The sequence below is a fragment of the Gracilinanus agilis genome, chromosome 4, assembly GCF_016433145.1.
Source record: "Gracilinanus agilis isolate LMUSP501 chromosome 4, AgileGrace, whole genome shotgun sequence".
Lineage (NCBI taxonomy): Eukaryota > Metazoa > Chordata > Mammalia > Didelphimorphia > Didelphidae > Gracilinanus > Gracilinanus agilis.
Window position 1 is genome coordinate 102,764,713 of NC_058133.1, and position 24,015 is coordinate 102,788,727.

At 44.9% G+C, this 24,015-nt stretch overlaps 1 protein-coding gene across 1 annotated transcript in view; it reads left to right on the plus strand.

The window, feature by feature from the left end:
* Positions 1 to 24,015, plus strand: part of IGFN1 (immunoglobulin like and fibronectin type III domain containing 1) — a 43,907-nt gene that overhangs the window by 14,126 nt on the left and 5,766 nt on the right. The window contains exons 9-19 of the mRNA XM_044674919.1: positions 2,535 to 2,807; positions 6,329 to 6,511; positions 9,940 to 10,064; positions 10,487 to 10,628; positions 12,131 to 12,427; positions 13,427 to 13,726; positions 14,957 to 15,130; positions 17,114 to 17,242; positions 18,458 to 18,760; positions 19,650 to 19,738; positions 21,844 to 22,039. Coding sequence (XP_044530854.1) covers positions 2,535 to 2,807; positions 6,329 to 6,511; positions 9,940 to 10,064; positions 10,487 to 10,628; positions 12,131 to 12,427; positions 13,427 to 13,726; positions 14,957 to 15,130; positions 17,114 to 17,242; positions 18,458 to 18,760; positions 19,650 to 19,738; positions 21,844 to 22,039 — 2,211 coding nt within the window. The remainder of the gene's footprint in view (positions 1 to 2,534; positions 2,808 to 6,328; positions 6,512 to 9,939; positions 10,065 to 10,486; positions 10,629 to 12,130; positions 12,428 to 13,426; positions 13,727 to 14,956; positions 15,131 to 17,113; positions 17,243 to 18,457; positions 18,761 to 19,649; positions 19,739 to 21,843; positions 22,040 to 24,015) is intronic.

The following is a 24,015-nucleotide window of genomic DNA, read 5'->3' on the forward strand; positions in this document are numbered from 1 at the left end:
TAATTTCTTTTAGTACGGAGTCCAGGTTTCTATTAATTTCTGGGTTTTCTGGAAGACCAATTATTCTCAAATTGTCTCTTCTAGACCGGTTTTCTTGGTCTGTCACTCTCTCATTGAGATATTTCATATTTCCTTCTATTTTTTCAGTCTTTTGACTTTGTTTTATTTGTTCTTGTTGTCTTGAGAGATCATTGGTTTCTAATTGCTCGACTCTAGCCTTTAGGGACTGGTTATCGGCTATAATTTTTTGGTTTTCGGCTATAATCTTTTGGTATTCCTTTTCAATCTTGTCATTTCTGGTGTTCAATTTGCTTATCAGTTCATTTGATTTCTGAGCCTCACTTTCCAGTTGCAAGATTCTACCTTTTAAGCTGTTATTTTCTTGCCAGATCTCTTCCATTTTCCTCAAAATCTCAGTTTTGAACTCTTCCATAGCTTGTGAGGAGTTTTCCTTATTTGAGGAGGGTCCGGATGCTTGTTTGTTCTCCTCCTCTGTTTGCTCGGTTGTCTGGATTTTCTCTGTGTAAAAGCTGTCGAGTGTTAAAGACTTCTTCTTTTTGTTATTATTCTTTCTCTTCTGAACCTCCTGATGCTGATGCTGAGTAGCCATCATTAGCCCAGCAGCTTCTCAGCTTTATCCTCGGGCTCAGTGTCTGTTCCCAATCTATTGGCTCCTGAGGTCTGAAATCTGGTTTTTTCCAAGGTCAAGCCCCCTGGTGGGCCCTCTTGTTTGATCCTCTGCTGGAGGTTTCTTTACAAGTCTCAGGGTGCTGCTTCCACAGTCGTATACCCGTCTGCACTGGTTCCCCACTTAGGCTTAGTTCTGCCTCCACCCACGCCTCTACTCAGCCGGCCCTCTGCGCGCCCAGCGTCCTGCTCCGGCGCGCGTGCTCAGATTTCGCGTGCTTTTTTTGACTTAATGGGGTCCTAAGTCTTGCTGCTGTCAGGAACAGGTCCCGGAGCTGCTGATGACTCGATGGGTGCCCCAAACTTGCTCTATTTCTTTTTAGCTGGGTTCGGAGCTATAGGTGAGTGTGGAGGGGGTGGGGGTGGGGCGGTTGCTCAGCTCGCGATTGAGTGAGTGAGAGCCCTTTTTAGCTTGGAAATGTCTCGATTCCACGTACCTTCCACGCTGTGCCCTGTTGTGGGGTTCCTCCGTTCGTCTGGACTTGTTTTTATGTCCCCTTGAGGAGTTTTGTATGTTTCGGTCGGGAGAGGTTAAGAGCTGCTTCTTACTCTGCCGCCATCTTAACCCGGAAGCCTGATCCCCTCATTTTGAAGGTGAATAAATTAAGGATCAAAGTCATGCTTGTAGTAACTGGAAGAGCCAGGACTAGAATCTCTGGGAAATTCTGGGTACTCAGACTTCAGTACTCTCTGCAATCATAATCAAAGACAAGATAGGTTTATATGCCGCACTAAGAGGGTATATAAATCACTGCTCTATTCAGAAACTTTCATGAGTGCACAATTGTTTTTTGCTCCAAATCTAAACTCCTTAACACAAGTTCCATTTCAAATCCCCTTATTAGTTTGTTTTCTGTCTCCACCTCCACTGTGTACATCTCATTGCTTCCAATTCCTATGACTTCCTGGCTTTGCTTTCAGCACCAAACCCACTCCCTACTCCTTATGGCTTGGGCACGACTTACCTTTCGTGTAACCTTTCTTCACACAAGTCATAACATGGTTTTGGATGGCCTTCCTACTTATCTTATTAAATCATGTCTCCCTTTCCAATCTGGACTGGTTAGAAGTACCTTTTAGGTGGGGGATTAGAGTAGGGATGGGAAGATTGGATGAGGAAAGATTTGAACACCATTGAGAATACTGGTGGTTGAAGGCTAAGTAAGAGAGAAGAGAATTGAGGTCACCCAAAGTGCCCATTATAGGTCTCTGAAGTCTTAGATAAGGGTATTGGGCATAGATTTATAGCATGTTAGAACTAGAATGAATCTTTAAGCTCAATCCCCTAATTTTACAGATGAGGAAACTGAGACATGTTCAGTTTTAAAAAAAAAACCTTACCTTCTGCCTTAGAATCAATACTATGTACTGGGAGAATACTATGTATTGATTCTAAGGCAGAAGAGTGGTAAGTGCTAGGCAATGGGGGTTAACTGTTTAGTTGTTTTTCAGTTGAATTCAACTCTTCATGACCCTATTTGGGGTTTTCTGGGCTTAGATACTAGAGTGGTCAGCTTATGTTACAAATGAGGAAACTGAGGCTAATGAGGTTAAGTGATTTGCCCAGGGCCATACAACTAGCATCTGACATCAGGAAAATGAATCTTCCTGACTCGAGACACTCTGTTCACTGTGCCACCTAGCTGAGGGCTTAAATAAATTAATTTACTTATCCAAAGTTACAAGCTCCTCTGGCAAATGTAAAATTACTAAAGTCACAAGAATATATTGGAGGATGGGAGTAGAGGATTGGAGTGGGGCGATGGAGGGAGACTAGTCTTTAGGATACCTGTATAATCTGGAATTTATCTCAAATTCCTTCTTGTTTTGCCTCGCTTCTTTGGCAGTCATCCCTGCCAGGGTTGTGAATCCCCTGGCTGAAACTCTATGTGAGGTGCAAGAAGATGCTGTATTTGAGTGCACCCTCTCCAATCCTTGCCCACATGCCTTCTGGCAGTTTCAACATCGGCCCCTGCGGTCCAGTGACAAGTATGAGGTGTCTGTGTCTCCTGATGGCCTGACTCACCGGCTGGTGGTGAGAGGGGCTCAGCGATCTGATATGGGCCTTTATTCTCTTGGCACTGGTCTCCACTCTTCTAGTGCTTGGTTGGTGGTGGAAGGTGAGACTGTCAAAACTGGGTCCCACAGGTTCCTGTTGACCTCTTATTTGTCTCTAGAGAGATCCAGTTTTAGAACTAGATATAGACTGGGGAGGACAGGACCTTGGACAGAGAGGGAATACTGGGCTGAGATCTCCCACTATATCCAGACTGCCTTCCCAACCAGGGAAATGGAGATTTCTCAGGGTGTGTTAAGCAGGGCTTCACATTTGTTCTTAATTGGGAGTACCATTGAGTTCATTTGAATGAATCAATCAGCACATATTTATAAATGCCAAGTACTATGCTAGGCACTGTTGATCCTAAACTGGGTCTGCTCACTCAGGATTAGACTTGCTCTTCTTGGTCCCAGAGGGCAGAACCATGAGCAAAGAATGGGTACAAGTTGTAGAAAGATAGATTTAAGTTCTACCTAAGAAAAAGCTTCTATATAGGGAGAGGGCTCTCCCCAATGCCATGGATGGATTTGGAAAATAGTGAGCTTATTGGAAGTCTCCAAATGGAGGTAGGATGGTTACGTGTCAGAAAATTGTAGAGGGAATTCCTGTTCAGATATAGTTTGGTCAAGATGATCTCTAAATACTTTTTCCAAGCCAGCATTATGTGATCTTTCTGATGCAGTGGGATGGGTAGCTTGGAGGTGGGAAATTAATGATAATGTGTAATGGGGATTTGGGTCTTTTTTTTTTTCTTGTACAAATATGGCTTTGATGTTCCATCCAATAACTGCCTCCTGGAAGGTGAGAAGGACAAAGGTATTCTACCTACCAGACAGGGAAAGAAGACAGATGATGATGGCAACAATGAAAGAAATAGGCTTCAAGCTGAAGAAGCCCCATTTTCAGATGTGAAGGATTCAGAAAAATTCACAAAGGAAATGAAACCAGGGGATTGGAGTCAGCTGGGAGGACCCATCAAGGATGATGGTCTCTCCTATGGTCTCCACATCACAGGGGGCCAAGATGCTCCCAGAGGATGTAATGACTTCCCCATGGAGAAAGAAGGAATTGCTGACCTAGCCTGGGACTTGGATGAGGTGATGGAGAATAAGAAGGGATTTTGCAGAGCAGAAGGAAACAGAGACACCCTAGTTGAGAGAAATCAGCTCCCCAAAGTTGATGGTCAGGGAATAAGCTTCCCAGGGACATATGGGCTACAGGGAGATGGATGGGAAAGTGGAATGGACTTCATGATAGGACAACAGCAAGGCTGTAGTGGAAATAAGACCAAATCCAGGCAATGGGAGATAGGAGAGAGTTTGGAGGCCAGCACTGGAGGTCTTCAGGGCAGAGGATTGCAAAGTAATTTGGAAGGAAAGGAGGATAGGCAGGACAGTGGAGGGCAATTGGGAAATTATAGCCAAGGAAAGATAGGGGATACCCAGTTGGGACCTGGAACAGGAGAGAGGAGCCTGGCTACTTCTCAGACTAGTCCAGTAGGATCTTGGAAAAATGGAAAGAAACTAGGAATGAGTTCAGAAGCTTATTTTAATTTGGAGTTGGAGGGTAGAGATGACTCTAGCTCTAAAAGGGGTCAATATAGGCCTCCTTGCCTTGGAGAGGCAGGGGAGAAACAGGCCCAGGGAACTAGTCAAGGTGATGGTAGCAGTGGGGCTGGTGGTCCTGAGGCATGGGAGTCTCTAGGCTGGAATAAAGGCAATGGAGACAAATTAAGAGACTTCCAAGCACAGAGATTGTCTCATAGCAAGAAATCTTTTTTAGGACAAAAGGATTTGGGGAAGAAAGTTGATGGATCACTAGAAGAAGCAGGTTACAAAGCTAGCTTGGGGGAGCCAGAGTTTCTTGGGAAGGAACCCATTGTTAGGAGAACAGGATTTAAAGCTGGTTCTTGGGCTTTGGGGTCTGATGGAGGTAAGGGATGTGGATACAGTACAGAGGACTTGCAGGAACTTAAAGGAAGAGGCTTGGGTCCTAGAGATAGTCAGGAGACAGCAAAGTCTCTGGTTAGGGGGCTATTGGGAGACAGCTCCAGAGAGTTGGGGCATCTCCAAGGCTGGCCAGCAGACCAAATGGAAGCTGGGTATAGAAATGACAAAGTGGAGTCTGAAGGCATGATGAGCTCCTGGGATGGTACAAGTTACAACTTCAGGAAAATTGGGCCTGAAGATGACCTAGGTACCTCAAGAATAATGGAATCTGGGAGAAGGGGAGAGAAGGAGGTTAGTGTTAAGGTAGGTGAGTTAGTGGGGTCTGGGAATAGGGCAAGCTATGGGGATGGGCCTAGAGACCACAGGATAAAGGATCGGGCAGCTTATGAGGATGGCTCAGGAGACTGGGGAACGCAGGGATATGGAAGTAAGAGAGGTAATAGGGATGGCTTAAAGGATTTGGAGGGAATGAGATCTAATTATGGAGCCAGTTTAAAAGATATCCCAGAAGATAGACAAATGAAAAAGCCTGGCAGTATGGGGGGTTGCACAGGTGGCTTAGAGGGTCCTGGAGCAATGGGATCAGGAAGTGTGGAAAGTAATAAGGATTATTTAGGAAGTCCTAGAAGAATAAGACTAAGGGGTGAAGAAAGTTTCAGGGGTGACTTAGAGAGTTATGGGAGTGACTTTGGGGGTTCTGAGAGAATAGGATCAGGGAGTGAGGGAGGTTTTAGGGTTGGCTTAGGGGATCCTGGGGGAATAGGGTCATGGGGGGAAGGGAATTATAAGAGTGACTTAGATGGTCCTATGCGAATGGGGTCCTGGAGTGATGGAGATTATGAAAGGGGCTCAGGAAGTCTGGGGAAAATAGGATCAAGGGGTAAGGAAGATTATGGAAATAGCCCAATGACTCCTGGGGGAATTGGGTTAAGAGGTGAAGTAGGTTTAAAGGTGGGCTCTGGGGGCCCTGGGGAAATGTGCTCAAGAGGTAAGGAAGGTTATAGAGGTAGTTTAGGGTATCCTGGAGGAGTGGAGCCAGAAGGTGAGGAAGATTATTGGGATGACTTAGAAGGTTCTAGGAGAATAGGATCATGGGGTAAGGGAGGCCACAGGAGCAATTTAAGGGGTTCCGAGGGAATAGGGCCAGGAGTTGAAGGTGGATATGAGGATAGCTTAGAAAGTCCTAGGAGAACAGGATCAGAGGGTAAGAGAGAATATGGGAGAGGTTTAGGGAATTTGGGAGGAATAAATTCAGAGGTTGAGGGAGATTATGGAGGTGGTTCAGAATGTCCTGGGGGAATACAGACAGGAAAGAAAAGAGGCTATGGGGTTAGATTACGGGGTCCTGGGAGAATAGGATCAGGGATTGAAGATAGATATGAAGGTAGCTTAGAGGGTCCTAGGAGAAGGGGATCAGAGGGTAAGGAAGGTTATGGAAAAGGTATAGGGAATTCTGGAGGAATAATATCAGAGGTTGAAGGAGATGATGGAGATGGTTCAGAATGTTCTGGGGGAATAGGATCAGTAGTTGGAGGTGGGTATGAGAGTAATATAGGGAGTCCTAGTAGAATGGGGTCAGGGGGTAAGGGAGATTATCGAAAAAGTTTAGGGAATTTTGGAGGAATAATTTCAGAAGCTAAAGGAGATGATGGAGGTGGTTCAGAGTGTCCTGAGGGAATAAGATCAGGAATTGAAGGTGGGTGTGAGAGTAACTTGGGGAGTCCTAGGAGAATGGGGTCAGAGAGCAAGAGAGGTTTTGAAAGAGGTTTAGGAAATTCTGGAGGAATAAGGTCAGAGATTGAGGGAGATTATGGAGGTGATTCAGAATGTCCTGGGGGGAAAGGGACAGGGGGGAAGAGAAATTATGGGGATAGATCAGAGGGTCCTGAAGGAATGGGGTCAGGGGTTGAAGGTAGATATGAAGGTAGTTTGGGGAGTTTTAGGAGAATGGAATCAGAGGGCAAGGGAGCTTATGGAAGTGGCTTAAGGGATGCTGGGGGACTAAAGTCAAATTTTGAGAGAGGTTATGGAAGTGGCTCAGGTTCTCCTGGGGAAATGGGGACAAGGGGTAAAGGAGATTATATAAGTAGTTTAGGGGAATCTTGGGAGATAGGATCTGGTTTTGGAGAAGAATATAAGAATGATTTGGGGGTTTCTCAGGAAATTGTGTTTGGCAAGACTCCCAATTTTAGGAGTGACTCACGGGGTCCTAGTATAACAGGACCAGAGGATCAAAAAAGATATGGGGACAGATCCAGAGTCCAAAACATAATGGGAGCTTGGGGAGAGATTGGCTTAGGAGGTGGGATAGGAAGCCCAGGGACAGTGGGTTCTGTTGGTGGAACTGGTCCTGGAGTTCTTGGAACAGTTGGGTCAAAAGGGGAAGGATGTGTTGGAGATCAGTCAAGGGACTCAGGAGGAATGAAATCTTGGGGTGGGGATGGTTATGGTGATGGATCTGGAGATTCAGCAGCTTTGAGAGTAGGTGGGACAATGGGTTATGGGCATAGCTCTGGCAGTCTGGATGCAATAAGGCTTGGTTTGAGAGCAGGTTCTAGGGATGATGCTATGGGATTAGTGCCACAGAGCCCTAAGGGCAGTATGAATTGCCAGGGTAGGTCTAGAGGCCCCAGTACCATGGAGTCTGGGGTGGGAGCTAATTATTGGGATGATTCTAGGAGCTCCAAAGTAATGTCATCTGAAGATGGCACTGGTTCTGAGAGCCTAGGACCTTGCAGGTCTGGCCATGGAGAAAGTTATGGAAATAGGTCAGGAGGTGCAGAACTTCTGGGGACTGGAGTCAAAGAAGGGTATGGTGGGAGATCAAGAGGTTCTGTGTCTCAGGGGTCAAGATATGAAGGAGGTTGTAGAGAAGACTTAGGAGGTCCTGGAAAAATGAGGAAGGAGGGTGAGGTAGATGGTTTAAAGGGTTCTGGAGGAAATGAGTCAAGAGATAAAGGAGGTGATAAAGGCATTTTAGGGGGTTCTTGGGGAATGGAAACAGGAGCTCAAGGAGGCTATAAAGATGATTTAGGTGATGATGGGACACTGGGAAAGGAAGGTTATAGAAATGACTTAAAAGATTCCAGGACAATGGGGACTGGTGCCGAGGGAAATTTTGGTGATGGCTCCGGGAATTCTGGATCATTGAAGTCATTGGATGGACTAGGATATAAAGAGAAGTCCAGAGGCAAAGGAGGAAGAGAGTCTTATGAGAGTAGGGGTCCAGGGCAGTCTGGAGTTGGAGCAGGTTCTATAGGTGACTCAGAAAGAGGCAAAGTAATGGGATCTATGAATGGGGCAGATTATAGTTATGATTATGGGGATAGCTCTGGGGTTCCTGGAATAATAGGGTCTGGGGTTGCTTCAGCACATAAGTCTGGGATCTCTGGGATGATGGAACCTTGGAGTGAAAGAGATTTCCTTCCTGGTCAACCAGGTTCTAGAGATGGTTCTGGAGGCCCTGAAGCCCCAGGGGAATCAGGAGATCTACATTATATAGGAGGGAGATTAGGAACTGGTGGGTGGGAAGGTAATCGTGGGCTCCAGGGGCATCCTGGAAACAGAGAATTCATTGTCAGGGAGGGATTGCCCACAGATAGAGCTGCTGCTCCAGGTAATGAACTTGGGAAAGATACCACTAGAGGAACACTGAGAGGAGGCCGTACAAACAGAGCTGATGGCCAAGGAGGACTGGAATATCAAGAAAATGGGATGTTACTGGGTAGCCCAGGGACAGAAGAAGAATCAGGAAACTCAAATATTTCACGTTGGGGTCAGGATGCACACTCTAGGCTAGGAGGAGAGAACATTTGCACGAGAGCAGGTAGCCAAGGGATAGGGGATACTTGGACAGGGAAGAGCCTAGGGCCAGACAATAGAGGAGTAAATACCAATTACAGACACCAAGACATAGGAATACAGGATATCCTTGAGGCAAAAGACACTACCATTAATGGGATCCAGGATGTTCTGAATGGAACAGAGGGTTATGATTTCTGTGACGGTAGGATGTTAGTGCCAGGTCAAACAGGAGCTGGCAGATGGGGTGGGGCAGGGTCCTTGGATGACAGAGGGGGAGTTTTAGGCAGGGCAAAGGACTCAGGTGTCATGGGAGGGTTGAATTCTAGTCAATGGAGAGATAGTTTTGCTAATGGAATTCAACAGTCAGGGATGGAGGGAGCTCTAACGGGCCAAGATGGAAGGAAAAGCTACAGAGACAAGTCAGGGGAAACCAGGGATTCAGAGTCTATGTTCGGTAAAGGGGGAGGCTTGGATGGCAAAGATCCATCAGGAGCCAGAGGGGATCTGGAGTCTCTGGATGGCAAAAACACTAGGCCTAGAGGTCCAGGGTCCCGGGATAATTATGAGAGGAGATATGGGGGAGGGACCTCCCCATCCACCTGGGGAGGAAAGACAGGAATCAAGGATTTTGTTAGATCAGAGGGGCAGGAGTCCCAGGTTTGGAATGGGTCCCAGACTGGGTTAGGAGCTAGGAGAGATATTTCAGACAGACAGAAACTCGGGGAAGGAAGGGTTTGGGGATCTAGATATGGGACTGAAAGCAGAGGGGTCCCAGAAGAACCTCAGAAAGGAGACTGGAGCAAGGATTCCATGGGCTATGAGGTCAACAAGAATGATGGTTTGGACAGAATTTCAACTTCCTCAAAACCAAGATACAGAAACAAGCAAAGCACAGGCAATTTCTTTGAGGAAATCCAAGGTCAGTATCTATCAACTGGCTACCTATTGGGGGGGGGGTGACGGTTGACTTCTGGGAGAGACTTTTGGGTTCCTAGGAAGTTGATTCCCACTCAGGTTGGGAGAGGATTTTCCAGTCTATCTATTTCACTGTCAGTGATAAACTCCACCTTGATTTTCAAAATAAAGGAGCGATTCTTCCCTGATCCTCTTGCCCTTGGAACAGATGGGATCCTGGTTCTAAAGTGGATGTGTTCCAATCCTTTGTCATCTAAGCTATTTGATGACCTCTCCCCGATCCCATTGCTTTTTATGAATTTAGCTGAATGAATACCTCCAAATTCCCTCCTCTTACTTCCACTGTCCCATAGCTGAGGGAGGAACAACTTGGTTTCCATCCAGTGGTCTCTGCTGGTGACATTGCTATTAGGGGCATTCAGATGTTCCTAAAAAGGACTATTGTTGTTTTTCCAGATGTTAAATATGGAAACTAGGAAATGAAGTTCTTGTTCTGTGACTCAGGGCTTTCCCTCGTCTATCTAGGACTGCCAGGCCACTTCTCCCAGGAACTAGCTGACATGGAAGCCAAGAAAGGAGAAGAAGCTGTCCTGTCTTGTACCCTGACCAGTGACTTGTTGTCTGGTGCCTGGTTCAAGGATGGTGTTAAGGTACTCATCTCTTATATACTTCTATGATATGAAAAAGATAAATGCAGGAGGGACAGGAAGTTTTACCTCATGAAAATGTTCTTAAAGAAGCATTGGCGTGAGAGTAGGAGACTCGGGTTCTAGTCTCTAGTCTCGACTCTGCCTTTAACTGCAGGGTTTGAGCAAATCCTTTTGTCTCTTAGAGCTTCAGTTTCCTCTTCTGTGAAATGAGGGTTTTAGATGAGATGATTTCTAATTTTTCTTTGCCCTATAACCAGCTACCTGAGTAAATTTTAAATGAGATTTTATTTGTAATATTTGATTTATATATGTTTCTACTCCCTGACACAGAGAAGGCTGGGACACCTGGTTAGCCAGACCAGGGGAGGGTGGTGGGGAGGAGATGCACTGTGATTTTCTCCTACTGTGGTCCTTGCCCCCAGCTCACTGCCAAAGATGGGGTCATCTTTGAGCAAGATGGCTCCAGTTACAGACTTCGAATACCTCAAGTGCAGGAGGACCAGGCTGGAAAATACATGTTTGTAGCTGGGGATCACATGAGTGAGGCTACTTTGACTATCCGAGGTGAGGCCCCTACCCCCATCCCCTCATCTCTGCCCAGGCTGCTTTCAGACCCAAACCCAAACCAACCAAACAAAAAACCCAGCAGACCCTTTAATAATAGATTATCTGTGGCTGGTGTGAAATTCCAGAGTTGCCCCCCTCATCTTTTTCCAGCCTTCTCCTACTAGCCTGCAGTGTGAGCTCAGAGAACATAGATCCTACAGATTTCTTTTAGAATTATCCAGAGCAGAACCAGCAAGAAAAACCTGTGATGATCCCCTGCCAACCCTCAAAAATCCTATAAATAATTTATTTAATCTCATATAAATAAATAACAGTCATTTGGATTATCTGCTTTTTTGGATCATCCACCTCAATATTTTATATTGGGATGAATATTGGAGAGCTGACTATTGAATGGTTTTGGAGTCAGAGAACTTGATTTCAAATCCTGACTGTCACTCCTCTTGTAAACTTGGAAAAAGTACTTCATCTTTCTTGGTCTTAGTTTTCTCATCTACAAAATGACAGGGTTGAACTATCAGTGTGTGCTGGTAAGTGTTTAACAGATAGCTCTTAAAAAAATTATCCATGAGACACTTCTAAGTTTAATCTGACTTATTAACCATTTCCCCATCACTTTATTAAGTCCAGACAATCAACCACAAAAACAAAATCAAGCCCTGATTTGTAGCATTGGCAGGTTACTAAGGTATAAATGTTTACCCTGAACACTTAGCAAGTGGCCTGTTGGTAAGAGCTGCTTCCAGCACACCACTGGACTAGATGACCCCAAAGACCTTCTCCAAGTCTATATCTATGAATTTTCCCCAGATTTATGCCTCTCTCATTCGAAGACCTCATTCTTGAGCTGGCTATCATAAATGTTTGGGTCCACAGATTGTCTTAAATATTCCAAACCTTTTGAATAGTGCCAAATATTTGGGCCACTTATCACAAGTATTTGGACCCATAGACCACCTTAAACATTCTTAAGAATAGTACCCTGATCAATTGGAAAGATTCTTCTGTTTTAAAATCCTTCTAGTAATGGTAAGTGGGGGACTCAGTTTCTTGATCTGTAATTTTCCCTAGATGATCTCTAAATCTGCTTTTAGCTTTAACTCCTTTCATCCATTCATTTCACAACCTTCATCCATTCTGTTTTCTTACATGCTATCTGATGTCAAGCTTTAGTCATAAAAGACTAAAAAGGCAAGCCCATTTATTTATCTTTTTTGTTCCTCAGGAGTCAGTGGACCTCTGTTTACTGTGATAGTCCTTACTATTATCTCTCCCTAATCCCCGTTCCTCCCCCCTGCTCTCCCCTCTGATAACACAACAGCCATCAAAACCATAACCCACATTTACTTAGCATTCCAAGGTCTGCAAAAGGCTTTGTTCACAACTACTTTATGAGATAAAACATTGTCCCTTTCTTCCTGGGGCTTATTTCCCTGCCCAGAGATGTGCCCACAGTTTAGGCTCATTTCTGAATTAATTCTTTGTCCTAATTTGTTTAGAACCCTTGACCATTGCCCAGGATATGTTGGAGAAACTAAAGGAGCCATTGGTGGTCAAGGCAGGGAAGACTGTGACAGTGAAGATCCCGTTTTCAGGCCAGGCTCCTGTTCGAGTTACCTGGAGGAAAGATGGGGCAGAAGTAGTGGGAGGCCCCAAGGGAGCCCAGCTGGACCAGGGGGACGACTTCACTCGCCTGTGCCTCCCCAGCGCAAGTCGCAAGGACAGTGGGCAGTACCTTGTGAAACTGTCGAATGCAGGGGGCTCAGTGGAGGCTCAACTCACCCTGAAGGTCATAGGTGCCAGACCTAGCTTCCTCTTCTGGTCAAGACTCCCCGGGGATTGTGTGGGAAGCCTTGGTTTAGTCTTAGTCAAGGACTTTAGACTATATTGTAAGACTTTGATAGAAGTTATCTGGGCCATAGATTTGGAATGGTGGGATGTGGGTTTAAATTCGACCTCTGTGACTTTGATTTCTAAGGCCCTTTCTACCTCTAAATCCCTAGGAATGAGTGTCTCTTTCTCATTCATTTTATTGTTCATTCTTTCCTTTCTCCTCATCCTGAATTCTGGTATCTAGTGTTCCCTCCCCAAGGGATTTCCCTGCCCTCTTCTGGTTAGGTTGGTCCAGCCTAGAAGGATGGGTTGAGCATCACCTGGATGGTCCCATTTTAACTGGAGACCTGAGTGCTCTGTACCCAGCCTATGTGAGTGCGGTAGGCAGTAAATGACACAGCGGAGTCCAAAGATAAGAGCAAGGATGGCCGTCTCTCTCTGGGCAAGTGGGCCAGACTAGCTTTGTATGGAAGAACAGGCCAATTCTTATATTATTCATGCAGGGAAGGTCCTGGGAAGGGCTTGAAGGATATTTGGCTTTGCTAGGGGTCTGGCAGTCATACATTAAGCACTTGGCTGACACCATAAACATGGTATAACGGAAAGAAATCTGCATCTGGAGCTTGAGAATCTGGGTTCAAATCCTATCTCTATCACTTTCTACCTTTGTGACCTTGGGCAAGTTGTTTTATCCTCTCTGGATCTCAATTTCCTTATCTCTAAATTGGGAAGGTTGAACTAGATGGCTGCTAAGGTCTCTTCTAACACTAAATCCTGTGGGATAGTCCTGGAAGGGAATTTGGGATGAAGTCACTGTTAGCCTTTTTACTGCAGGAGAAAAGATTCCCCCAGTCCAAGCCCCCTCCTAACACACACACACACACACACACACACACACACACACACACACACACACACATACACACACTCCTTTAACCATTCCTGTTCCCTTTGGCCCCCAGACAAGCCCCAGCACCCAAAGGGCCCCCTGAAGGTCCAGTACTGTCGGGGGGCGGGCATCAGCCTGAGCTGGCAGCCTCCGCGGGATGATGGGGGCCAAGCGGTGCTGACCTATGAGGTGGAAAGGCAGCAGGCTGGTAGAACCACCTGGCTGAAGCTAGGCGAGACCCCTGGAAATGTCACCACCTTCTCTGATACCCGAGTGGAGCAAGGAAAGAAGTACACCTACCGAGTCCGGGCCGTGACCTCTGAGGGTTCTGGAGAAGCACTAGTGTCAGAAGAGTTGCTCGTGGCTTCTGAAGGTGAATGGGACTGTTGGGAGAGGCAGAGAGGAACCCCCTCTGAAATCTCAGCCAGGATCTAGCCAGGGATGTTGGGAACTGTAGTTTCCCTTCAGATAAGCTACCAAGTGCCTTTGAGATTCTGAGGTGAGGGATTTGACCGGCTGATTTGAGGAGATGTTTTCCATAGCAGGGGGTCCTGATAGCCCGTCAGCTCAACCTTATTTCATCTGTCAACCAGACTTGATGTCAGAGAAGCTCTATGGTCCATTCTAACTCTAAATCTCTGATTTATGATCCTATGACCTGGGTCCAAATTCTACCTGAGTGACTCTACCCAAATCACTTCTCCTTTAATCTCCTTCAGCCTCAGTTTCCTCCTCTGAAGGGGTTGGACTAAAGGGCCTCTGAAGTCCCTTCCAGATCCAGGTCCATGAAAGCCTGTGACACACGATGGCCCTGTGACCCGGTGCAGATCACTTAATGCCTTAGTATTCTAGGCAACTCTCTAAGATTGTAGTTACAAAATAGTGGCTAGACTGCAATGGTAGGAGTGAGCTTGCCAGGTGTGTTCTATGCTAATGAAATCTCATGTGGGAGAGGCTGGAGGTGATTCCTTGCTCCTTCTCCTGACCTTGGCTCTGGGAGGTGAGGAAGACTCTGAGCGGGTTGCCTTCACTGGTAGTGCCCCAGTGGTCCAATTTGGGAAATACCAGACTCCAGCTTCCATCAGGTCTCCACTTGCCTAGGGATTTTGTTCAGTGGAGGTCAAGAAAACTTGTTGGAGATTAAAAGTGTTGGGGAGGGGGCAGCTAGGTAGCTCAGTGGATTGAGAGCCAGGCCTGGAGGTGGGAAGTCCTGAGTTCAAATGTGGCCTCGGACATTTCCTATTTCTGTGACCCTGGGCAAGTCACTTAATTCTATTTGTCTAGCCTTTACCTTTCTTCTGCCTTGGAACCAATGCATAATGTTGATTCGAAGATGGAAGATAAGGATTTGGGAGGGGGGGAAGGTATTAGGGAGCCCAATGGGCTCTATTCAGGGCAGCGTGATCTCCCCAGAACAGGCTGGACTCATATATTCTGAAGGGCAGGACACTGGGCACAGTGTCTAGCAGCCCAGGCGCCTGTGATTTCCTCTCTATCCCAGAAAACAAGCAATGTGTGTTCTCTGTATATCTTTCAGAGGAATCTGACCCCTGATGTACTTTTTCTTTGCCCCTCGATAACTAATTCTTGGCTTTTCTCATAGCTTGTCCTAGACCCCCTCCACCTCCAACCATTGTTGCTGCTACCAGTCAGGGTATCACTCTGACATGGACAGCACCCCAGGGCCCAGGGAGTGCTCACCTCCTGGGCTACCTGATCGAGAAGAGAAAGAAAGGAAGCAATACCTGGACAGCTGTCAATGACCAGCCTATTTCTGGTGAGCAGGGAATAATGGAATGCAGGGGGAGGGTGGCAGGGGCAGCCAGTGAAGAATGGGAGACCGCTAGACCAGGGCATTAGGGAGTCAGGTCCCTGGCCCCAACCAAGTTGCCAACAACTTTCTTTTCATTCCTGTATTCAGTTCTGGGTCTGGAATCCAGAACCAGCTGGTACAATTCAGAAGGATTCAGCAAAATTGCATTCCTTACCCTCCCACTTTCTCAGTTCTACTGTTTGTTGCTTTCCGCTTGGGTCATCATGATTTAACAGAAAGATTCTATGATATTTAGAATGAAAATGGATCTTAGAGATCATCCACTCTAACCTGCCCATTTTACAGAGGAGGAAACAAGCCCAGAAAAAGAAAGTGACTGGCTCAACCTCATAGAGCTAGGTGGGAGAAGGATTTAAGATTCAAATTGAAAGCATCAGACTCCATAGCATGATTAATGATCAGGACAACATGGTCCTTTCTTTCTTTCTTTTTTTATGTTTAAATTTTTTCTATTTCTATTATTGTTTTTGCCTTTTTCAAATAAAAATGTTTTTTTCTTCTGACAACATGGTTTTAATCTCAGCCCTATCACTAACTTTCTGCGTGACCTTGAGTAAATCACTAACCTTTTTTTGAATTTCAATTTCTCCATTCAAAAAAATAGAGAGGGGGGCAGCTGGGTAGCTCAGATTGAGAGTCAGGCCTAGAGATGGGAGGTCCTAGGTTTAAAGCTGGCCTTAGACACTTCCCAGCTGTGTGACCCTGGGCAAGTCACTTGACCCCCATTGCCCACCCTTACCACTCTTCCACCTATGAGCCAATACACAGAAGTTAAGGGTTTAAAAAAAATAGAGGGAATTCTGCTTCCTCTACTATCCTTACAGTGATATAATAGAAAGAACATACAAAGAGCTTGAGACAAAATACTTTATTATATATGTTTTGCTTTCTACATGTGTTTCTACATATGTAGAAATATACTTTATTTTCAATGTATACATAATTATATGTTTATATAATTCATAGTTTACATAATTATAAATATGCGTATTTACATGCTTTAAAAAAAAAGCATTTACCTTCCATCTTAGAATTAATACTGTGTATCGGTTCCAAGGCAGAAGAGTGGTAAGGGCTAGGCAATGGAGGTTAAATGACTTGCTCAGAGTCACACAGCTAGGAAAGTTTGAGGTCAGATTTGAACCCAGGACCTCCCGTCTCTAGGCCTGGCTCTCAATCCACTGAGCTACCCATTTGCCCCTGTATACATGCTTTACCACAGTATCTACCCTGTCCCTTGTGGCTTTAAAATCTGGGACTCACTTCTCTTCTTAAGTGATATTTGTCCTTGGGCATTTTTTCCAATATAAGGCAGGCTCATCAGCATTGAATATCTATTCTGGTTTGTAGTCTTTCTTGTCAATCAATTTCTTCAGAATTTCAGGAGACTCTCTAGCTGCCTCTTGATCAGAATTTGGTGCTTCAATTTTATGTGCTTCTGAATTTCTAAACCTTTCTGTGTCTTCTGCAGCTTCCACAAAACCCTCCCCAACAAATTCTCATTTAATTTCTTATGCTGACCTGTGATATATGAAAACCACAGTGGGGAAAGTCATGACGTAAAGGGAAATCTATAATTTTTATATACATGATGCATATTTTATTGCATACATTTTTAATTATATAGCTATACTTTATTATATATCCAAAATACCTTAAGTAGTCATATAATAGAAAAAATTTAAAAATTTAAAAAATGAAGAGATTGAACTCAATGATCCCAACCCAGAGGAGGCCTTGTTTGGGTTACAGACCACTCTGCCATGATGTCTGAGGCCCAAAGGACTCCAGTCATCGTGAGGGTCTTGTCATGGCCTTAGCCAATCATAATGAATGAGTAGGGACATAGTAGGATAGCCTCCGACTGGGAGGCTCAGATTGGCTGCTAGATCCCTGGGACTAACCAGAGTATGGGAATATTCACAGAGAAGAAATGGACAGTATCAGACGTGCTGCGGGGCTGTCAATATGAGTTCCGTGTGACAGCTGTGGGAGCCTCGGGTCCTGGGGAGCCCGGATCCTCATCAGATGCTGTTTTTGCTCGAGACCCCATGAGTAAGTGGAGATGTCAGCCTTGGGAAAGCACCTCTGGGAGCAATGGGAGGAAACTAGAAGTCACTGATCAGGTAATACAGGGAAATCGATGTTCAGGAAAAGACAGGATGTCCATATGTTGGGAGCGCCACGTTCCTTGGGATTTGGCATATAGATGGAGCATGAAGGGTCTTCTATAGACCCCTAAGACCAGAAGGTCCCCATTCCTATTCATCCCCTCCAGCCTCTAGGCAGGACAGCCCCCCAATGCAGCCCATTCAGTTGGGCACCTTTCCCAGCCTTGAAAATGGCCTGTCACTATAAGAGAGAAACTTTACGAATCTGGCAAGGGTGCAGAGGAAGATGGTGAACTCACCCACCAGTGAGAAACAACTGTAGCGGAGTTGTTGGTAAACATGCTGGATTTTAAGTAGCTGCAGGGTAGTTACTTTGCCTCATTTGTCTCTCAGGAAATATCTAAATGAATGAGAATGAGGGAATGAATTAAATGGGGAAACAATGCCCAAAGAAGGAGGTTCTACATTATTATTATTATTATTATTATTATTATTATTATTATTATTATTTTGAGGGTATGGTCTAAACCTGACACTAGGAGAGAGTGTAGAATGGGGGAGAGAGAGTTTCTGACACTCAATTCAGCAACTCTTTCATAAATGCTACTGTGTGAAAGGCACGAAACAGAGTAGCATTGTTAGAGGGTTAACCTAGGAATCATGGTCTCGGTTCAGATATTGCTGCTGCTGCATTTTGGCATTGGCAGGTCATAGTGCCCAGGGGCACAGGTGCTACAATAAGGCTGCAATTTTACAGATGCACTGCTCGCATGCGCGGAGGGAGCTTCCACACTGGGAGTTCCCCCACCTGAATGAAATCACCCCTTCGGACATCCCCAAAATATGAAAATGAATACGCAGGCAAAAAAGATATCATTCCTATATACGTAGGAAGAAAGGGTGGGGTGAGTTTGAAGGATTCCTGGAGGAGGTTACCTTAAATAATAATGAAGCAAATTATAGAATGGACAAGGGTGGTTGTTCAAGGCATTCAGTTCTAAAGTTCATAGAACAACCAACAGGAGGATGGGGGAGAAGGACTCCCATGGGAAAGCTTAAATTCCTAGTAATTTATAAAAATAAGTCCAGTGCTTTCCTCTGAGAGAGGATGATGCTATTTCCATTCCTAGAAGCTGATATTCCCATTGTATTCTCCCAGGACCCCCTGGCCCTGTTCGGGATCTCCAAGTAACTGACATAGCCCACGCCAGCATCACATTGAGCTGGTCCAGGCCAGATCCCCAGCGTGGAGATCAAGTCCAGGGCTATGTGGTGGAACTGAGGAGCTCAGATAGTCTCCAGTGGAGCCGGTGCCACACGGGGACTGTGGGTGGCACCACTTATACTGCCAAGGGGCTACGGCCACAGGAGTTCTACTTCCTGAGGGTAACAGCTGTGAATGATGGGGGCCAGAGTCAGCCCACCACTTTGGACACTTGTATCCAAGCCATGCCTGTATCTGGTGAGTGTCAGTTCTCCTAATTCTTCCATTTTCCAACCCCCACCCACTTGTTGCTCAAAGAGCATCTCTGCCTATATTCCCTGGCATTTGTTATACCTGCCTTCCTTAATACTAATTAATCTGCATACCATTTCCCATACACGGTTGACTTTGGATGAATCATCTCATCTCCCTGGGCCTCAGTTTCCTCAACTGTACAACGAGGGGGTTGGATTAGAGAAGCATATTTTTCTGAACCCCAGAACCTTGATATTTTTGGCAAAGCAAATAGAGCTTTCATGCTGATATCAGGAAACTATCTATAAGGGGCTCTCCCTTCTCCCAACTCAAACTCAGGAGCTTCTGATTTGAGGGGGCTCTACCAGGCCTCAGAATTCCTTTCCCTCTCGGATCTTAGCTCCATCTCACAGGTCTAGTGGGTCTGATGTCTACAAGGGGAAGCCATAACCCAGGGAGAGAGACACTACTGCTCCCTATATCCACGAATACCAATCTGCTGGAGGAATTAAACAACTGTTTCTCTATCCCCTCTGCCTTCACATTCCTCTTTCAGCCTGTTCCCTCTTTTAGTCATTCTCCGTTTCCTCCTTCTCCTAGTATTTTTTTCCTAGTCGCTATACCTTTTTACCCTAATCCTCATCTTTTAGCCCCCAAACTCTCAGCCCTGGGATTGTTATTATTATTATCAGTTGGCTTATTGGTATTTATATTTGTGACTGAATTGACTGAGCCTGAAGAAAATGGTTGGATCTGCTCCTATTTAGGAACAGTCATGTGGGCAGCTGTTCACTTGCTCTTTAGACTTGTTTCCCCTTAACCCAAAGCAGAGGTTGAGGGTGTGGGGCTGGTGAGTGGGAAGGAGAGATGATGAGTGCTGTCTGCTTTCTAGTTTGTCCTAAATTCCTCATGGATATCACCACCACGAACTGTGTAACTGTCAAGTCTGGGGACACTGTCCGAGTTCCTGTTTCCTTTGAGGTGAGTCCTCTTATGTAAAGGAGATCAGAGTGGGGACCAGAGAGTTAGGACTCTATCAGGGAGAACTTGGATTTTTCAAGCTTCTTTCCTGACCCTCACTAGGAGGGCAAGAAAATTTGTTGAGATGTAAAGAATTTGGTATAGAAAGGTGATCTGGGTTATTGTGATACAATACAAAAGACCACTGGACTTGGAGCTAAGGAGGCCTGGGTTCAAATTCTGACTTTGACACTTACTGGCTGTAATCATGAGCAAATTACTTAACCTGAGCCTGGTTACCCTCCTCTATAAAATGGAGATAATCATATTTAGAGCATCTGCTTTATAGAAGTATTATGATTGAGAACCCTTTGTAAACTTGAAAGTGCTACATAATTTGATTTGTGACTAATTTAGACCTTACTCTGATACTAACTAACTAGGGAGACTTGGGTAGTATGTTTCCCATCCCTGAGTCCATCTTTCCCTTTGTAAGACAAGGGGGTTGGACCAGGAGGGAAAGTCCCTTCCAGCTCAGCATTGTAGAGTGAAAATGGCATTGAATTCCAAATCAGAGGAGCTGGTTCTAATTCTGGCTCTGATACATACTTTTGGTAGGATAATGGGATCATAAATCTAGAACTAGAAGGGACCTCAGAAAACATTTGCCTCTATGGGCCTCAGTTTCTTTATATGTAAAACAAAGACTAGATGTTAGTTAGGCAATGCACCTACTGTGTGCTAAATAAATGCTGGGAATACCAAAAAAAGTACAGTCCCTTCCCTCAAGAATCATATATTTTAATGGGGAAGACAACTCATGAATAACTTCTTTTCTCTAGCTCATTTTGCAGATGAGGGAATGGAGGTAAACGGTGTTAAGTGACTTGCCCAGGATCACATAGCTAGTGAGTGTCTGAGACCAGATTTGAATTCATGAAGATGAGTCTTCCTGACTTCAGGCCTAGCACTGTGCCCCCTAGCTGCCCCCAGAAGCTTATATAATGCTAAATAAAATGATTCAGGGATGACAGGTTCATTTCACTATCAGCCTCAACCAATTCTGTTTCCAAAAAGCATATGTATGCAATCTAGTGTCAAAGAGAATATGTTTTTAGATTTTCCATGATACTGGTCACTTCCATTCATGTGGATAATAGAGAGTTGACAATATAAGTTCTAAGAGTTGGTAGATGCATCAGAGAGTATAGAGATGAATCCAAATGTTCTAGAAAAGGAAATGGCAAACTACTCCAACATCTTTGCCAAGAAAACCCCTAATGGGGCCATGAAGAGTCAGATGCAACTGAAAACAACCAATCCAACAACAAAAATGAGTCTCTGGTTTTGTGAGTTGGGAAATGATGGGATGAGGAGAATAGATGGAGAGTAGTTACTCTGCCTTTATGTCTCTGGGGAGAGATTTGTACCTTGTTGTTGATAAATGCATGCAACTTTTCCAGGCTGTATAATGATGGGATGACAAGAGAAAATCTAAAGCTCTGACTCATGAGGTAGGCTTTAGTCTGCAAGGATGTGTGTGTGTATGTGTGTGTGTGTGTGTGTGTGTGTGTGTGTGTGTGTGTGTGTATGTTTAGGAATAAAGTTATGGATGAGTGGAAAGATGATTAGTTCTCTAGAAAGATTTATCCTTCCCTTCTATCCTGGATACTTAAAAAATAACTCTTATCTTCTGTCTTAGAATTGATACTAAATATGGGTTCCAAGGCAGATGAGTGATAAGGGCTAGGCATTGTGGGTTGAGTGACTAGCCTAGAGTAACACAGCTAGGAAGTGTCTGAGACAAGATTTGAATCCAGGACCTGTCTCCAGGCTTGACTCTCTATCAACTGAGCCACCTAGCTGCTCCTATCCTGGATGCTTTTAAAGCTAGCTTCAATGTGCTTCTATTTGCCTCTTCAATGAATGGTACTCCACAGTTCCTAAAGGGATTGTGACCATGTGCTCAAGATCACATGGGGAGCCAGAAGTGTCTCTAGAAGGCACAGTGGGCATAGCCTGGCACAGTGATGGGAAAGGAACAGAGGAGAAGTTCTTGAGGGGAGCCAGTCAGAGTCAAGCTGAGGCATTAATCTGAGGAGTGGATTTTTGGGGATTGTCCACAGGCTTCCCCCATGCCGGAGGTGATCTGGCTGAAGGATGGGCTGCCCCTACCCAAAAGGACAGTCACTACCATCAGAGATGGCCTCACTCAACTTCTAATTCCTGCGGCCAGCCTCTCAGATGGTGGCCTCTACACTGTGATGTTGAGGAACCTACAGAGGAAAGAGGTGACCTACAGCTTCCTCATTCGAGTGTCAGGTAAAGCAAGTTGTTCTCCTTTTATACACTGCCAGCAGTGTTGACTCAGACTGTGGGGCCCGGTAACATACTTACTCGCTCATCACAGAGAAACAGAGATTCTAGCCTGTGAGTGGCCCCCTCTATACCTCTTGGGCAATGAGAGATGTTCTCCCTACCAGCTTCTCGAACATGAGAGATGGAGATAGGAGGAAGGAAAGAAGGGTTGGGAATTAGGCCCCCCTATTCCTCAGCCCTAGGAGCTTCCTGATGAACTGTCAGTCAGTAAGGATTTATTAATAGCCTATTGTATGTGTATATGAAAGGTGGGGCATAGGCTGTAAGAAGACTAGAAAGTTGGGGGACTACTATAAAGATCTTTGAACCCTTAACTGAGGGTTTTGTACTTGATTCTGGACTTGATAGGGAGCCATTGAAGATTATTAATTTGTAGGGGTGAGGTGGTTATTCATAACTGAGCTTTAGGAAAATCACTTTGGTGGCTGATAATAGAGAATGAATTAGAGTAGGGGGAGACTTGTGGCAGACAAATGAGTCAACAAGCTCTTGCAGTAGTCTAGGCATGAGGGACTGAAGGCCTGAACCAAGGTGGGGACAGTATCCAAGGACAGAAGGGTGAATATTTGATAGATGTTGCAAAGGGGAACTCAACAGACCTTGGCCTAATTTAGATATGGCAGGGAGTGAGAGGAAGTGAAGAGACAAAGATGATAGGAAGTTAGGGGGACTGAGCAGATGGTGGTGTTCTTGACAGTAATAGGGAAGTTTGGAATTGGGAAAGACATACAGGGAAAATGATAATGAATTCAGTGTTGAATATGTGGAGTTTAAGATGTCTATTGGATATCTAGTTCAAGTGATCTGATAGGCCAGTGTTGGCAAACCTTTTCCAAGTTTGAGTGCCCAAAGGGCAAATTCAAGGTGTCTGTGAGCTCCAGCATTATTGGAGAGAGCTAAGGAAAGAAGTGCTTGCTTTGGGTGGCTGGGTAAATGGAGGGACCGGCATGCAAAAAATGTCCTGAGGCCCTGGGAAGAGGGGGAATGGTGTAACTCTCCAATTGCTGGCTCTGCATGAGTGCCAAATCTTTACCAACACTGTAGGCAGTTAGAGTTTTGAGACTGGAAAGTAACAGAGATTAGGGCTAGTATTTAAATCCATGGGAACTGATAAGATCTCCAAATGAAGCAATGGAATGGGAGAAAAAGGTCCAGGATAGAGCCTTCTGGGTCACCTATGGTTAGTGGGCATGACTTGGATGAGCACCTAGCAAATGGGACTAAGGAGTGGACAGATAGGTAAGAGAAGAAGCAGGAGAGAATGGAATCCTGAAAACCTAGAGAGAAGAAAGCAGCAAGGAAAGGGGGATGATCACCAGTCTTCAAGACTGTAGAATGATCAAGAAGAATGAAGATTAAGAATAGTTATTCAGTTTCTCTCACATGACCTCATTTATTATCTTTGGACAAGTGGTCAGATGACTGTATAGATTTCTATAATTGACATAAAAATCATTTGTAAAGTGGGTAGCAATAGGTGGCAACGTGACTGAATGAGTTACAGAGATGTGGTCCTTGCTTTTTATGGAGTTTAGGAGTGAGACCAGAACTTTGGCATAGAAACATAGCCAGCACACTGATATAATGCTATTATCTAATTAAGAGGGAAGTAATCAATAGATAAGAGACACTTATTAGTGCCTGCCATATGCCAGGCATATAGAAGACAAAACAATTTCTGCCCTCTGATTTTGGGGGATGTTGTATGGGGATGTGGTGGTAAAGGAAGTAAGTTAATATAATACTAGGTACAATGTGATGGAGAAAGGAGAGAGTTAGAAGGAAGAAAATTTGAGGAGGTCAAGAATACTTTCGGGTGTACGGAACAAGGGAAAAACTTCATCTAGAAGATAATCATTTGAGCTGACTTTGAAGAAAGAGAATGGAAATGCATTCTAGAGGGCAGGCCTACTGCTCCT